At 41.6% G+C, this 17,421-nt stretch overlaps 1 protein-coding gene across 3 annotated transcripts in view; it reads left to right on the top strand.

The window, feature by feature from the left end:
• atad5a (ATPase family AAA domain containing 5a) overlaps window positions 1–17,421 on the top strand; it is a 67,427-nt gene that overhangs the window by 30,840 nt on the left and 19,166 nt on the right. For all 3 annotated transcript variants that reach the window (XM_063030665.1, XM_063030664.1, XM_063030662.1), the window contains exons 13-20: window positions 997–1,082; window positions 3,438–3,577; window positions 6,005–6,170; window positions 9,177–9,350; window positions 10,594–10,737; window positions 12,294–12,383; window positions 15,168–15,232; window positions 16,952–17,132. In XM_063030665.1, the coding sequence (XP_062886735.1) occupies window positions 997–1,082; window positions 3,438–3,577; window positions 6,005–6,170; window positions 9,177–9,350; window positions 10,594–10,737; window positions 12,294–12,383; window positions 15,168–15,232; window positions 16,952–17,132 (1,046 nt within the window). The remainder of the gene's footprint in view (window positions 1–996; window positions 1,083–3,437; window positions 3,578–6,004; window positions 6,171–9,176; window positions 9,351–10,593; window positions 10,738–12,293; window positions 12,384–15,167; window positions 15,233–16,951; window positions 17,133–17,421) is intronic.

Genomic DNA, 17,421 nt, shown 5'->3' with positions numbered 1-17,421 from the left:
GTAAAGGTAGGGTAAATGCCAGCAGGCTTTTTCCACTGAGGTAGGATGAGAATAGAACTAGAATTCATAAGTTAAGGGTGAAAAGTGAAATATTTAAGGGGAATCTGATGGAGAACTTCTTCACTCAGAGGGTGGTGAGAGTGTGGAACGAGCTGCTAGTGGAAGTGATGGATGCAGGGTCGATTGCAACATTTAAGAGAGGTGTAATGGATGGGGGGACATGGAGAATTTGGAGGTCGATGGAAGGGTATGGAGGGATATCGAGAAAGTGCAGGTAGATGGGGCTAGTCAGAATAACAGTTCAGCACAAGCTTGATGGTCCGAAGGGTCTTTATCTGTAGTGCTCTTTGACAACATGGTTTCTTAGATACATTAGTGACTCTTAAATGGGCACAAGGATGAAAGAAAAATGGAGGGCCGTGTAGGAGGAAAGAGTTGGGTTGATCTTGAAGTAGGTTAAAAGGTCGTCACCACATTGTTCGCCGGAGGACCTGCACTGTGCTGTAATATTTATGTTCCATGACTTTTAGTATACTTATTGATTCTTCATTAATAGCAATAGTCATTCACATAAATAACTTCAGTATTTTGAATTATCCTGCGGAATCTATCCCAAGATTTGACTTGTAGGCAGATGACTGGACAGGACACAAAAAGAGATGGTAATGAAGACACTAAAATGAAGGAGAAATATGGAAATTACAAAAGTATTGCATACCTTACGGCCCAGTCTACTGAAGACTGGCTTTCAATGATTAAAATGATGAAAAATGGTTATACATAATGTGGCAGAATTGAAGAATCGGCTAATTCAACACAAAATATACTTAGCTGCAAGCAGGAACTAACTGCAGACAAACCATAGTTACTGAGAGTTCACGGTGAGCTGCATAAGTTAGATTTTGTGGCCAGATGAGTGTGCAGGTGAAGTTTGAATGAGGTAAGTTAAAAGTCGTTCCATTGAACTCAATGGATACTCTTGTGTTTTTCACATAGTTGGTTAATGGAATGGAAGAAAAGAGCTGATAAAGAAGAAACGAAAAAACACAAGGAAAGAAAGACTGAGAAAGATAAGAAAGTGGGTATGTAATATTCCTTAATAAATTATTCTGAGTAATGTTGGATTTCAGTGTTTAGTCCACTAACAAAGTAATTCCTCTCTATAAGAGTTGCATGCATCTGGCATCTGAAACTGATCAAATTTCAAATAGAAAATATGATGCAGTCACAGTCGTATTCTTTTAATCCTGTAGCATTTAAATATTAGCTTTGTTTGTCAAGGTATATCGAAACATACTGTACAATGAAATGTGCTGTTTACGTCAAGGACCGAGGATGTCCGAGGACAGCCAGCAAGTGTCCCCATTGTTGTGGCACCAACATAGCGTGGCCACAACTCACTGACCTTAACCTGTACACCTTTGGAATGTGGGAGGAAACTGGAGCACCCATAGGAAACCCACACCATTGATTGAAGAATGTAGAAATTCCTTGCGGACAGCAACGGGAACTGAACCTCAATCACAATTGTTGGCGCTGCAAAGCGTTACATTAACCCTTAGACTACCATGCTGCCCTCAAAGGAAATGTATCACTGTTACTATCAGAATAGTGGAACGCACAAATTTCATTACAGATGCGGCAGAAATTGAATCGCAATTGCCGGCACTGTGAAGCATTCCACTAAGCACTATGCTACCGTGCCAACCCTTTATCTTATTTTAGTAGACTAATATAAAGCTCAAAATAACATCAGTCCATCAACCAATTTCACAAAAGGGCGCTTCATGAACTTTAAACCTTGGGTCATAAAGAATACTATTTCAATGCACAACTTAATTTTTCTTTCATAACTTTAGCTGTGCAATGAGCCAGAAAGTTTGTGTTGTTTCTCACTGAAAGGCTACATTGAACAGACAGGTGCACACATCATGAAGACTGAAGTCCAACTTTGGCCAGTATGGGTACAGTGGGCCAAGTGGCCTCCTGCCATAAACACCAGAAATCACGTTTGTTATCGCCAACGTACGTCGTGACCCATCCAGAAGGGTCTCTGCCTGAAACACTGACTGTTTATTCATTTCCATACATGCTGCCTGACCTGCTGTGCTGCCTACGGATTTCCAGCTTCTGCGGAACTTCTCACGTTGTGAAGTTTGTTGTTTTGTGGCAGCAGCACAGAGCAATGCATTAAAAAATTAAAACATTACAATAATATAAATATTATTAAGAATAGGTGACGCAAAATAGTGAAGTTCAGAAATCTGATGGTGGAGAGGAAGAAGCTGTTCCTAAAATATTGAGTGTGTGTCTTCAGACTCCTGCACTTCTTCCCTTGAGGGTGTCAGTGAGAAGAGGGAATTGCCTAGATAGTTGAGCTGAGTTCCTCTTCACACCTTGTGGCACATCAGGCGGCAACCTTGTCATTTCTTTATAACATTTGTCTGTCTTATGAAGCTGAGTTGCTCGTTCCACGCTCAACCCAGCACGAGCCTGGATCACCTGCCTCGGAGTGCAGTGCGGATGCCACTACACCATCAGCCAGCTTGTCCTTGATAGTGAGGGTCGTTAATGATGTATTCGGCCTTCTTGAAGCGTCACCTATTGAAGGAGTATTCTGATTCTTGAATGGGTAATTTCCTATTCAGCCTGTTGCAGAGATTTATGCTGTATCAATATTTCTCCATGAAGGTAAATTTGCAATTCAACCCTATTAGGCAGGCTCTAGCAGACTGACTTGGACGCTGGTGGGGGAGATTTTTGCTAACCTGGGTGTAAAACTCATGATCTGTCATGTTCAATGACTGTTCATCAGTACCTGCTGTTTCAAATGAAAGGTTGATGAAGAAAAAATCATCTGTGCTAACAGAAAATAAAGACGTGTTTAGAAATGTCCTGCCGAAATGTTTTGGCCCAAAACGTCAACTTTGCGCTTTTCCATTGATGCTGCCTGGCCTGCCGAATTCCTCCAGTATTTTGTGTGTGTTGTTTAGAAATGTAATTTAAGAACTGATGGCTACAATCACAGTTGCAGTCAATCTCTAGCTGGCAGTTCTCCACCTTTTTTTTTACAAAGGTAAAAAATCTGCGGATGCTGGAAATCTAAGCAACACACAAAAAAACTGCTGCAGGAACTCAGCAGGCAAGACAGTATCTGCGGGGACAAAGATAAACAGTTGATGCTTTGGGCCAAGACCATTCATCAGGAAGGTTGACGATATAAAAGCCTTGTCCCTCCCCTCAGCAACACACCCCCCCCCCCCAACCTTCCTGCTCTAACTTTTATCTTTTTTCCCAGTCCTGGTGAAGCGTCTTGTCACGAAATGTTAACTGTTTACTTTTTTCCATAGACTTCACCTTTTTTTGTTTGCATTTATCCACTTTCCGTTCTTTTATTGGTAATCCACTCTGTTTGACCTGCCTCTTTCTCTCCGTAGATGCTTGGGACAACAGTGATTTTAACTTGGAGAGTTCCGGGGATGAAGATTTTTTGTGCAATACAGTGCTAATTACTGGACCTCCTGGAGTTGGGAAAACGGCTGCAGTTTATGCCTGTGCTCAGGAGTTGGGCTTCAAGGTTTGTGTTCTACTTCAGGTAGCATCCTTAATTCCACTTTTGTTCGTTCTGTTAAAGAGCCTGCTTGATAACGCTAGGTGTTTTCTCAAAGTTCTCTCTCGTTGATATCAGTTAAATATTAGTGGAAAGCCTGGTTAGACACATAAACAAGACCTCCAGCAAATTTCACAGATAATCAGACAACCTCATATCCCTTGTAAAGAATAAACACGAGAGGTTCTGTAGATGCTGGAAATCCAGAGGAACACACACAAAATGCTGGAAGAACTCAGCAGGCCAGGCAGCAGAAGCACTTTTAGTAACAGATTAAGACAACTGCGTTGCTCCAAAGAGCGTCATATGAGGTCATTCTTACCCTCGGCCATTAGGCTCTATAATGAGTCAACCTATAACTAAGGAATTGATGACCCCTCCTGTAACACTGTTTGAGGTAATTAATTTTTTATTCTTTCTTACTTCTAATATTTGTATATCTGTGCATTTGTAATGGTACTGTGACACTGTAATTTCCTTTGGGATCAATAAAGTTTCTATCTATGGAAAAGAGTAAGCAGTCGACGTTTCCGGCTGAGACCCTTCATCAAGACTGGAAAGAAAGGAGGAAGAAGCCAGAATAAGAAGGTGGGGAGGGGAAAGAGTACAGCTAGAGGGTGATAGGTGAAGCCAGGTGGGTGGGGGAGGAGCGATGAGGTAAGAAGCCGGGAGGTGGTAGGTGGAAAAGGTAAAGGGCTGAATGCAGAATCTGATGGGACAGGAGAGAGGGCCATGGGAGGTAGACAAATGAGGAGAAAAAAAAGAGGTAAGAGGGGAGGCCACAGTGGGGAATTGAAATTACCAGAAGTGAGAGAAATCATTGTTCATGTCATCAGGCTGAAGGCTATCCAGACGGAATATGAGATGTTGCTGCAACCTGACTGTGGCAGTAGAGGAGGCCATAGACCAACATGTTGGAATGGGAATTAGAATTAAAATTTCCATAGTTGCAGCCTGACCTGCTGAGTTGCTCCTACATTTTGTTTGCATTGCCCTTGTTAAGTGTGTGTGACTCTGTGTGCAGTCTACTTAAACATAGAACATGGATTAGTACAGGACAGTTCAGCCCTTTGATCTACAATGTTGTACCAAACATTTAAGACAGACAGACACAGGAGCAGATTTAGGCCATTCGGCCTGTCGAATCTTCTCCACCATTCCTTCATGGCTAATTTATTATCCCTTTCATCCCTTTTCACCTGTCTTCCCTTCATTAACTTTGACACCTTTACTAAATCAAGAGTTTCTTTTTTTTTTGGCGTGTGCATCTGCGTGTCTGTGATGATGTCTTTTTGATGGCTGTTTTACAAGGCGCTGAGCGAGGGAGAGACTGTGTGACACGCCACTCCTCTCACAGACATTTTCGCAGTATTTTCCCTTTATTTTACGAGGTCGAGTTGCGATCTCAACACTCAACCTGGCACGGATGGAAAGCGTACTCAGGAGCGGACTCGACTGGTTTCGAACCCGGGAACCTCTGCTCCCGGGTCTGGCGCCAATGTCGTTGCGCCACCAGCCAGCCCACTAAATCAAGAGTTTCAACCTCCATGTTATACCCAATTACTTGGTCTCCACAGCCTTCTATGGCAATGAATTCCACAGATTCACCATCCTCTGTGTAGAGAAATTCCTCCTCATCTGTATTCTAAAAGGACATCCTTGAATTCTGAGGCTGTGTTCTCTGGTCATAGACTCTCCCACCATTGGAAACATCTCCATATCCACTCTATCTAAGCCTTTCAATGTTCAGTAAGTTTCAATGAGATCCCTCATCGTTCTTCTAAGCTCCAGTGAGTACAAGCCCAGAGCCATACTTTTAACCTACTCTTAACATCAAGCTAACCCTTCCCTCCCACATAGGCACATTAGAAAGAAAAATGGAAGACTACCGAAGATTCTCTTAAACGTCCCTTATATATCGACCTCTACCACCACCCCGGCTGTGCATTCCATGCTCCCACCACTCTAAACTTGCTTTCCTCAAATCACCGTAAAATTATTTCCCCTCACCCCATATTAGCCATTTCCACCCTGGAGAAAAAAGTCCGTTATCCACTGTATCGATGCCTCTTATCGTCATGTACACCTCTAACAAGTCACCTCTTGTCCTCCTTCACTTCAAAGAGAAAAGCCCTAGCTCACTCAATTTTTTTTCTCATAAGCCATGTTTCTCTAATCCACTTCTGTGTAGTGTAGGGAAAAATAATACTGCTACCCTTGAGAGTTAATTTGTTTGCCTTTTGAGAAAATAATGAGACAACTGATGACCCTTTCCCTTTTCTTGGTCTTCATTACATATTTACTGAGGAGATGCTCAGAAAAATGTTTTCTTATAATAGAAAGCAAACTACTTAATCGGGTCAAAAATCCTTAAAGAAGTGTTTCTATCTGTAGGTATTTGAAGTAAATGCCTCCTCACAGCGAAGTGGCAGACAGATCCTCTCTCAGCTTAAAGAAGCCACGCAGTCTCACCAAGTTGATAAACAGGGAAACAACGCTCTCAAGCCTGCCTTCTTCAGTGGCAGCAAGTCTCTTCCACTACAAACAGCCAGGTCTCCAAGTGAGTGTCAAACCTTTACTTTTTTAACAACAGCTTTCTTATTTTATGAAATTTGTCTTACTTTTATGCAGTAAATTGACATGATCGGGGTTGTTCCCCGAGAGTGGTGCAAGCAGTTTCAATAGGTATCTTTAAAAAGGAATCCCAATGACAGATCTTAGGAAGACAAACAGAATGTTGGCCTTCATTACTAGAGGGATTGAATTTTGAGAGAGGGAGGTCATGCTGCAACTATACAGGGTACTGGTGAGTCCGCACCTGGAGTACTGTGTGCAGTTCTGGTCTCCATACTTGAGGAAGGATATACTGGCTTTGGAGGCAGTGCAGAGGAGGTTCACCAGGTTGATTCCAGGGATGAAGGGGTTAACCTATGAGGAGAGATTGAGTCACCTGGGACTATACTCTCTGGAGTTCAGAAGAATGAGAGGGGATCTTATAGAAACATACAAAATTTTGAAAGGGATAGATAAGATAGAAGTAGGAAAGTTGTTTCCATTGGTAGGTGAGACTAGAACTAGGGGACATTGCCTTAAGATTCAGGGGAGAAGATTTAGGACGGAGATGAGGAGAAACTGTTTTTCCCAAAGAGTGGTGAATCTGTGGAATTCTCTGCCCAGGGAAGCAGTTGAGGCTTCCTCACTAAATATATTTAAGAAACAGTTAGATAGGTTTTTACATAGTAAGGGAATTAATGGTTATGAGGAAAACGCAGGTAGATGGAGCTGAGTTTATGGACAGATCAGCCATGATCTTATTGAATGGTGGGGCAGGCTCGATGGGCTGGATGGCCGACTCCTGCTCCTGTTTCTTATGTTCTTGTGATCATGGCCCAAAGCATCAAGTATTTATTCCTCTTCATAGGTGCTGCCTGACCTGCTGAGTTTCTCCAACGTTTTGTGTGTGTTACTCTAAATAATTGAATAGCTTTATCAAAGATTAGCTTTATTTGTTGTGTGTACATCAGAATCAGGTTAATATCACCAGCATATGTCATAAGATTTGTTAATTTTGCAGCAGCAGGACAATGCAAGACATAATAATAGGAAAAAAACTGAATTACTGTGTGTGTGTGTGTGTGTGTGTGTGTGTATATATATGTGTAAAATATTTAGATTAAATAAGTGCACAGAAAAGAAATAAAAAATGTAGTGAGGTAGTGTTCATGGGTTCAATATCTATTCTGAAATCTGATGGCAGAGGGGAAGAAGCTGTTCCTGAATCATTGAGTGTGCACCTTCAGGCTTCTGTACCTCCTCCCTGATGGTAGCAATGAGAAGAGGGCACATCCTAGGTGGTTGTGGCCCTTAATGATGGACGCTTCCTTTTTGAGGCATCACTCCTTGAAGATATCCTGGATATTACGGAGGCTAGTGCCCATGATGGAGCTAACTGATTTACAGCACAGGATCACAGCTTACTTCGATCCTGTGCTGTAGCCCCCACCCTTCCACCAGATGATGATGCAGCCAGTTTGAATGCTCTCCACAGTACATCTGTAGAAACTTGCAGGTGTTTTAGGTGACATACCAAATCTCCTCAAACTCCTCATGAAATATAGTCATTGTCATGCCTTCTTTATAGCTGCGTCGATATGGTGGGACCAGGTTAAATCCTTAAAGATGTTGACACCCAGGAACTTGAAATAGAAATTGCTCACTCTTGTACCACCTTGCACTTCTTCCTCCCCTTCCCCCACCTTCTTGCTCTGACTTCTCTTTTTTTTTCCAGTTCTGATGAAGAGTCTCGGCCCAAAATGTCAACGGTTTACTCTTTTCCATAGATGCTCTCTGGCCTGCTAATTTTCTCCAGCGTTTTGTGTGTGTTGCTCACTCTTTCTACTTCTGATCCCTCTATGATGACTGGTTGTGTTTTCTCGCCTTCCCCTTTCTGTAGTCCCCAATCATTTCTTTGGTTTACTGACGTTGAGTGCAAGGTTGTTACTGTGACTCCACTCAACTAGCTGGTATACCTCACTCCTACTGTACGTCCTCTCGTCAACATCTATGATTCTGCCAACAAATTTATAGATGGCGTTTGCGCTGTACAGTAAAATGCATGTCTTGTATCAACAACCAATATAGTCAGAGGATGTTCTGGGGGCAGCCCACAAGTATCTCCATGCTTCCAGTCCCAACATAGCATATCCACAACTCACTAACCCTAACCCAGTTAGACACACTCAGCCCTGAGACACCAAGCAAGGTAATTTGATTACAAACAATTGGTTTGTTTATCATTACAGAATGTCTCTGGTGCTTCCCACTCTCAGTCCAGAGTAGAGACCCACATCAAAATCAGGTTTATCATCACTCTAAATATGTCAAGATTTTTTTTGTGGCAACAATACAGTGTAATACATTAAAATTACTAGAGTAATATGCACAAGTCTGGGAGGGCATAGCTATATATATGTATGTGCCTAAGACTGTAGCACAGAACTATAATTGGGCAGTGCGGGATCATTGGGCAGTAGGGCCTGTTACCGTGCTATAACTCTGAAGCTAAAAATATAAATCTCTTTTCCCTCATGTTCCCATCATAAGCATATTGTCAAAGTCAGAAGTCAAAGAAAGTATGTATATGTTACCTTGTATTACCTTGAGATTCATTTTCCTGCAAGCATTTACAGGAAAATAAGGAAATACAATAAGATTTATGGGAAACTACACATAAAGACTGACAACCATTGTGCAAAAGACGACAAATTATGCAAATAAAAATATATATATATATATACATAAATAATACTGAGAACATGGGTTGTAAAGGGCCCTTAAAAGTGAGTCTTTAGGTTGTAGATTCAGTTCAGAAGTTGAAGTGAGTGAAGTCATCCATACCGGTTCAGGAGCCTGATGTTTGTAGTGATATAACTGTTCCTGGACCCGTAGTGTGGGACTTAAGGCCCCTATACCTCCTTTCCCATGTTAATAGCAATTATGTGTGGGCATGTATGTGTGAAAGTATTTTCTGCAACACCACTAAAATGACTTGATTCCTTTTCCACAGAGAAAGCAAACTCTCCCAGAAGCACTGTCACACCACCTAGGAAAACTTCCTTGTCTCCTAGGAAAAGGGGCTCAAAGAAGAACCTCGCACCTATGTTCTTAGCAAATTTCTTCAAAGCCCCGGTGAAGTCTAACAAAAATGAAGAATCAGAGAAAACTGACAAGCAGATGAGTGGTGAGAAGATAAGTTATGTTAAAATATATTTTCCAAGGGGGTGAGTGTAAAGTAATAAGAAATATTCTTAACCCAGTGTGATCATGATTAAAATTATAGTCATAGAGGATCTCAGCGCTGAAATAGGCCCTTCAGCCTATCCAGTGCATGCCGACCTGATGTCCTGTCTAGTCCCATCTATCTGCAGCTGGGCCATAGCCCTCTATGCCCCTCCCATCCATGTGCATACCCAAATTTCTCTCACAATTGTTACAACTGAACCCACTTGCACTGGCAGCTAGTTTCACACTCTCACCACCCTCTGAGTGTAGAAGTTACCCCTCTGATTTCCCCTTAAATATTACACCTTTCACCCTAAACCTATGACTTTTAGTTCTAGTATCACCCTACCTGAAGTTAAATCCTCTATGCGTTCACCCTATCTATACTCATAATTCTGTACACCTCTTTAAGATCTCCCCTCATTCTCATAAACTCCAGGGAGTAAGGTCCTAGTCTATTCAACCTTTCCCTACAACTCAAGGCCTGGCAATGTCCTTGCAAATTTTCTCTCTCCTGTTGTAATTATTGGTATCTTTCCTGTTGGTAGGTGACAAGATGTACAGAAAAAAACTCTGAATTCAGCGTCACCAGTGTCTTCAGCATAACATCCCAACTCCTGTACTCTGATTTATAAAGGCCAATGTGCTAAAAACTCTCTTTATGGCCCTATCCACCTGTGATGCCACTTTCAAGGAATTATGGATCTGTATTCCCAGGTCCCTGACTCTCCCATGCTTCTCAGTGCCCTCTACTGTTCACTATGTAAGTCTTACTGTGGTTTGAAAGATATTTCAGAAATCACAGGTAGCAAGTGCCACACTTTAACACCAGATGATGGAGTGACATTTTATATGGAAATATTCCCTGTGGGGGAATTACCTGAATTTATGGAGAAACTTCATTCCTGGGAAATGGATTTGAAACTTCGGTGGGAATAAGCCCTCACCTGTGGACTGAAATGATCTACAAGGTTATTAAGTTGACATTGCCGTTCAGGAATGAGAAGTAAATTTTACAAGATGAATAACTCTTAATCTTAAACAAGAGGTTCAGCTGATACTCAGTGTGTATTGCACATTGTTTCCTCTGTTCAGTATCCATAAAATGCCCATATTGTAGGTAAACCTCAAACTCTTAGTTGGTGATCAAAGTGAGAACTAGCAGAAGGATGCTGAAGCTTTTTTTTTTCCCTTTTATTTAGTCAAATCACAGAATATTTGTAAGGCCCAGAAGAACAATCCTCAAGTTTTAGAAGTATCTAAGATTCACCCTGGGTCTGAGAGCAAAGACATGGAAGAGTGTAACAGAAAGAGTGCCACATCACTCATTTTGTTTGAAGAGGTAGGTGTATAAATACATTCACCCATGCTTACCTGGCAGAAGAAATGCGCAAATTTATTTTCTATCTTTCACAGTGATGGCTAGTTCTGAAGATGCAGGTTCACAGGTTTGGTAAGTGAGACATAATACACTGATTACGAATAAGCGTATTAATCATTTATTTACAGACAAACAGTAAAACATTCGACCAAACATGTAAGCCTCCCTAAGTTACACAAACTACGATACTAAACATTCAGTAACACTTCAAACTCAACAGCTACCTTATTAATTCTCCCCAAGTTACACAACTACAAAACTAACCATTCAACAATCAGATACTTAGCTCAGTGTGCGTGTAGGCCCTGCTATATCTGCAGCAAACTTTCCCACTGGTTCCTCAGCACTGGCTGTGACCTCAGTGTGAAGATGAGTGCCAGGAGACAAAGGAAAGGCCCCGAGGTGCCTGAAACTGGACACCAGTGATCTGGCGTACAAAGCAAGCAATGGGAAAGAGCTGCTGCATCTTTCAAACAGGCCAATCAATGACCAGCATGGTAGAAGCAGCTTTCGACAGACAAGTAAACTTAATTCTTCACGTTACCCTGGTCTTGATTAATAACAGTTTACTGAGCTGTAAATGTGTGAATTTATTTGTTGTAATTATTGCATTTCTCTCTTAAAACCCATGTCTGCTTTTGTCAGTTATTTCTTAGTTATCAATATACTAAGCTCTGAGAGTTCTATTCAATAAACCTATTGAGTATTGAAAGGTCTAGCTAGAGTGGCCGTGGAAGAGGTGGTTCCATTAGTGGGAGAGTCTAGGACCAGAGGGTACAGCATCCAAATACAAAGACATCCCTTCAGAACAGTGATGAGGAAGAATTTCTTCAGCCAGAGGGTGGTGAATCTGTGGATTTCATTACCACAGGCAGTTGTGCAGGCCAAGTTATTGGGTATATTTAAAGCAGAGGCTGCTAGATTCTTGATTAGTCAAGGTGACAAAGGTTACAGGGAGAAGCAGGAGAATGGGGTTGAGAGGGATAATAAATCAGCCTTGATAGAATGGCGGAGCAGACATGATGAGCCGATTGGGCTAATTCTGCTACTGTGTCTTCATTTATTTATAATTTCCAATGATCAGCATATGCATTAAACTTACATTTTCTAAAAGATTATTTTTATTTCTCACATGTACATCAAAACAACATGCAGTGAAATGAGTTGTTTCAATGACCAAGACAATCTGATGATCTGTTGAGGGCATCCCACATGCCTCTAGTGCCAACACAGCATGCCCACAACTCAGAAGACATAACCCGTACGTCTGTGATGTGGTATGAATCTGGAGCACTGGGAGGAAACCCATGTGGTCATGGGGAGAACTTAGAAACTCCTTTCAGAATTGAACCCTAGTCTCTGGCTCTGTGAAGCGTTATGCTGACCGTTAAGACCATATGGCATCATAGAATTAGGCAGGTCAGCTCATCAGGTGTGATCTATTACGCCATTTTGCCGTCCATATCACTGAACTCTCACTTTAGATATACTCACGTTATTGTTTTCTTTCTTAACAGGTAGATGTGATATTTGATGATGATGCTGGATTTCTCAATGCAGTTAAGACCTTCATGGCAACTGCAAAACGGCCAGTTATTCTCACAACTACTGGTTAGTTCTTGCATTTTTTTTTAATTCCTCACTATTTACAGTAAATAGCAGGACTCCAAGGATAGGGATCTTGGGGTGTAAATTCATACCTCTTGAAAGTGGCAATACAAATAGTAAGGAAGATGTATGGTATACTCACTATCGTTGGTTAGGAAATTTTCGTTGGGTATATTTAAAGCAAAGCTTGATAGATTATTGATTAGACAAGGTGTTGAGAGGGATAATAAATCAGCTATGCTGGAATGGTCGGCCAAAGACGTAATTCTGCTCTGATGTCTTTTAGAATTGAGTCAGGAAGTCATATTGCAGTGGCATAAAACTTTGGTAGGCCACATTTGGAGTATTATGTTTAGTTCTGGTCACTAGTACAGGAAGGATATAAAATTATCAGAGGCACAGACAGAGTAGATGCATCAGGAAGTATCTAGACTTATGCAAGACATAGGTAGAGTAGATAGTCTTTTTCCCCAGGAATGCCAGTTACTAAAGGACATAGTTGTAAGGTGAGAGGAGAAATATTTAAAGGAAATTGGTACAGCAAGTTCTTTTTAAATTTAGATTGAAAATGGAAGCTGCCAGAGGCGATGTTACAAAGGCGTTTAGACAGGAGCATCACACACAGATGCTGGAGGAACTCAGCAGGCCAGGCAGCATCTATGGAAAAGAGTACAGTTGACGTTTCGGGTCAAGACCCTTCATCAGGACTGTGGTCTCGGCCCCAAAACATCATCTGTATTCTTTTCCATACATGCTTCCTGGCCTGCTGATTTCCTGCAGCACTTTGTGTGTGTTGCTTGGACTCGCAGATGGTGTCAGAATTGAGCTCCGAACTCCAATGCCTTGGAGTAGTAATTGCAACGCTACTGTAGTGCTCATGTGGTTGTGATTGGCTAATGGGTCTGTCTCTTTTCTATATTCTGTTCCCTTATGCCAAATTATTATTAGCCAGTGGTGAAGATAAGATGTTAACTGTGGACTTCCTTAAGTGCGAAATGAACACAGAGCAACTCATTAAGAAATCACTTAAGAGCCCCATGTTGAGAAATCACAAGGAAATTAAACTCTGGTAAATGAATTTAAGGTCTCTAAACATTGGAAATAGATCACATTCAAACTAAAATGCATTCAATGACCACTTTATTAGGTACACCTGTACACCTCATTAACGCAAATATCGAATCAGTCAATCATTGGTAGCAACTCAGTGCTTAATAGCATGCAAACATGGTCAAGAGCTTCAATTGTTGTTCAGACCAAACATCAAAATGGGAAGAAATGTGATCTAAGTGACTTTGACTGTGAACTGATTGTTGGTGCCTCCTGACAAGGTGGTTTAAGAATTTCAGAAACTGCTGTTCTAGGATTTTTACACACAACAGTCTCTAGAGTTTACAGGGAATGGTGAGAAAAATAAAAACAAGCAGTGAGTGGCAATTCTGTGGGCAAAGTCGTTGTTAATAATGAGAGAGGTCAGAGGAGAATGAGCAGATTGATTCAAGCTGACAGGGTGGCAACAGTAGTTCAAGTAACCAGGAGTTACCACAGTAGTGTTCCTCTGAATGCACAACCTGTCAAACCTTGAAGTGAGCAGGCCACAGAAGACCCCACCAGGTTCCACTCTTGTAGCAACTTCATTAGATACATGCCTGTACCTAATGAAATAGCCACTGAGTGTGTATTTTATCTTATTTCATCATGTTAATGCACTTGAAATGCATCTGTCTGTATATCAATACAGGGTATAAAAACAGGGACTGTAGTGGTAAATCCATAAACCGTTGGTTGTGTCCCAGTTGATTTGTGTTCATTCTGAACTCCGCACTTGTCAAGGTCATGCAGAGAGCAGAGCACAGACAAAGTAGAAAAATGCTAGAAATAAGGGACTTCGGTTATGCAGAGAGACAAGTAAAGCCGGAGTCATTGTTCTTGGGAGCAGGTTAGATTAAGATTTGAAAGAAATATTGATGAAGAGCCAGTGTGAATTAGGAATATGAACATCAACATTCAAGAGTCAAAGTCAGATTCAATATCACTGGCATATGATGTGTGAGAAGGTGGGCTGCCTTTCACTACCTTTTGCTTAAAATCTATTTATTTAGAGATGCAGTGCGGAATAGGCCCTTCGACTGCACCAGCCAGCAGTCCCGGATTTAACCCTGGCCAGATCATGGGACAATTTACAATGATCAATTAACCCACTTTGGACTGTGGGAGGAAACCAGAGCACCCGGAGGAACCCCATGCATTCTGCGGGGAGGATGTACAAACTCCTTACAGAGGATGCCAGGAATGAACTCTGATCTCCCTCCCCACCGAGCTGTAATAGCATCGCACTGACTGCTACATCACCATGGCTCTACTTATTTCAAACTGTGTTCTTACCTCTATTAGGAAGAATATTAAGAAGCTTGAATTTCATGTGAATGATATAGGAAGAGAGGAGATTTGGTAATTAGCACCATATTTGTGAGAGGCAGCAAAAGGTAAAAGATATTAAAGTCTTCACTAATTGAGGCTGAATGGAGGCTTCAAAGCCCAGTGACTCCAAGTTGAGATCTTCTGGTTACCCAGAAGTAAACAGTTTTCCTTTATTTTAAACCCAAAGTTGGTGACCCTACCAGATCTTTATCTGGCCTTGTGCCACATGTACCCAGTCTTGTTATTTCAGTAACATGGAGATGCCCCAGTGACAGTTACATCGCTGGTTGTTTCTCTGTTTATGTGGCTACTTAAATATTGCAAATCTGAAACTTATCAATCCTTGTATTTGCAATTGTTCTGTAGATCCCAACTTCAGTTTAATGTTTGAATGCTGCTTTGAAGAAATCCGTTTTAAAGTTCCGTCTTCAGTAAGTTTCTTTTGATTTTTGCTTCAAGTTTAGTGAACTGACGTGGGATGGGTTATGGCAATGTTTGCAGGAAATAAAGCCTATTCATTCACCAAACCATTTAAAGTCTCTCCAAACCACAGTAAATGGAGCTCATGTGTTTCCCTAAAATGTGTATGGACTCATCTTGCTTAGTAATCATTCATTTGGCCACTAGTACCTTTTACAGCCCTTGTAAAGAGCTCTCCCCGCTCCTCTCTTTTTCCATTCACCAGTCTGGTTACCCTCTCACCTTGTCTCTTCTCCTCATCAGTCCATTCCCTCCCTTCCTCTCATGGACCACTCGCCATTCCTATCAGATTCCTTCTTCAGCCTTTTACCTCTTCCACCTATAATCTTTGTACTTTGAATTTTTAAACCTCCCAACTTCTTCCTCTCTTCCCCCTCCCCCCACCTTCCTACTCACCTATCAGCTGCCAGCTTGTTCACCTTCCCCTCCCCCTACCTTCTTAATTTGACTTCTGCCCCCTTCCTTTTCAGTCCTGATGAAGGAAGGGTCTTGGCCTGAAGAGTTGTCTCTTAATTACTTCCCATAGATGTTGCCTGATCTACTGAGTTCCTCCAGCATTTTGTGCATCAGTTTAGTCCCATTTTCCCTTTTGTATTCTCCCATGACTGTGAAAATCGCGTGCACAGGATGAATTTAAGCCGTTCACAACAGGGTATTCTACTTCTGTGACTGAAGGGGTAAATTCTCTAACATAACCATTTTTACAGGTGCAGGTCTTGACCTTATTCTCAATGATATTTGGATGAAAGTAAGGATGATAACATGAGTAATGAGGCATTTCCACACTATACCACTAGGTTCAGGAACAGTTATTACCCTATAACCATTAGGCACCTGAACCAGGGTGGATTAGCTTCCCTAACCACTACTCTGTGCTGACTCCACAACCTATGGACTCACTTTCAAGGATTCTACAGTTCATGTTCTCAATATTTTTCAATTACCTATCTATCTGTTTGTTTATTTGCCCCATTTGTCTCCTTTTGCACATTGACTGTTTGTCAGTCTTTGATTATGTATTTCTTTCTTACTGCCTGTTGCGCCACTGGTGTTTTCTCTGTCTGTGTAGAAGGACTCTTCATTGTTTTTTCTGTAACAATAGCTTGTTGACCAGTCAGAGTTGTTAACCCCAAGCTGAACCCCTGACCCTGGAGGAAGAAGGAAGAAAGCCCTTAACTCTGAGTGGAGTCATCAGGACGCTGTCATAACAGCGTTTTTTTAGCAGACCAAGTTACTAGCTCGACGCTCAACCCAGCACGGATGGAAAGTGTGCAAGGGAGCTGGCTGGATTCGAACTCGAGAGCCTTCAGTCCAAAGTCCAATGCTGATGCCATTACGCCATCAGCCGATGACCCTGGAGGACTGGTGGGCTACTATTAGTCTGGCTTCTACCCTTTGACCTGTTTGGCATGGGTGACCCTACCCAGAGCCAAAGTGCAAGGTCGTGACTCCAGCCAACATATCTCTGTGGGTCACTGAGGCACGCAAGCCCCCAGACCCAATGACGGGGTTGTGGTCCTCTTGGAGGTTTGTTTATGTACAGTTTTTTTTTAATTTTACTGTAAATTCTTGCAAGAAAATGTCTCTCATGTTAGTACATGGTGATATATACTAACATAAATTTACTTACTTGCTTAATTAGTGTACTTTTTGTTTTCCAAAACCATCAGAAAAATGTTGCCAGCTACCTCCAGCTCTTGTGTCTAGCTGAAAATTTAAGGACTGACAGGATGGATCTGGTCTCACTCCTTGCTCTAAATAAATGTGATATACGACAGAGTATCCTCTACCTGCAGTTCTGGGTGAGAAGTGGCGGCGGCCACAAAGTGGACAGAGTTCTCCCCATTGGAGGTGAGTGCACCCTGTATAACAGTCTCATTCAGGCTTTTGTTTTGTGATGGCAATGGCACTGAAACCATGAACACTACCTCACTACTCCTTTTATTGATGTTTTTGCACTACTTATTTAACTATTTGATACACATTTATATACTTACTGTGATTTTTTTCTCTATTATTTATTACATTGTGCTGCTGCTACAAAGTTAACAAATTTCACAACATACGTTGGTAATATTAAACCTGATTCTGAGTGTCAGAACTAGAATTGTTATCACCAACATATGTTGTGAAATTTGTT

This window comes from Mobula hypostoma, chromosome 22 (genome assembly GCF_963921235.1).
Source record: "Mobula hypostoma chromosome 22, sMobHyp1.1, whole genome shotgun sequence".
Classification (NCBI taxonomy): Eukaryota; Metazoa; Chordata; class Chondrichthyes; order Myliobatiformes; family Myliobatidae; genus Mobula; species Mobula hypostoma.
The sequence above is the reverse complement of the archived record's forward strand: the minus strand, read 5'-3'. Positions and strand labels throughout refer to the sequence as shown.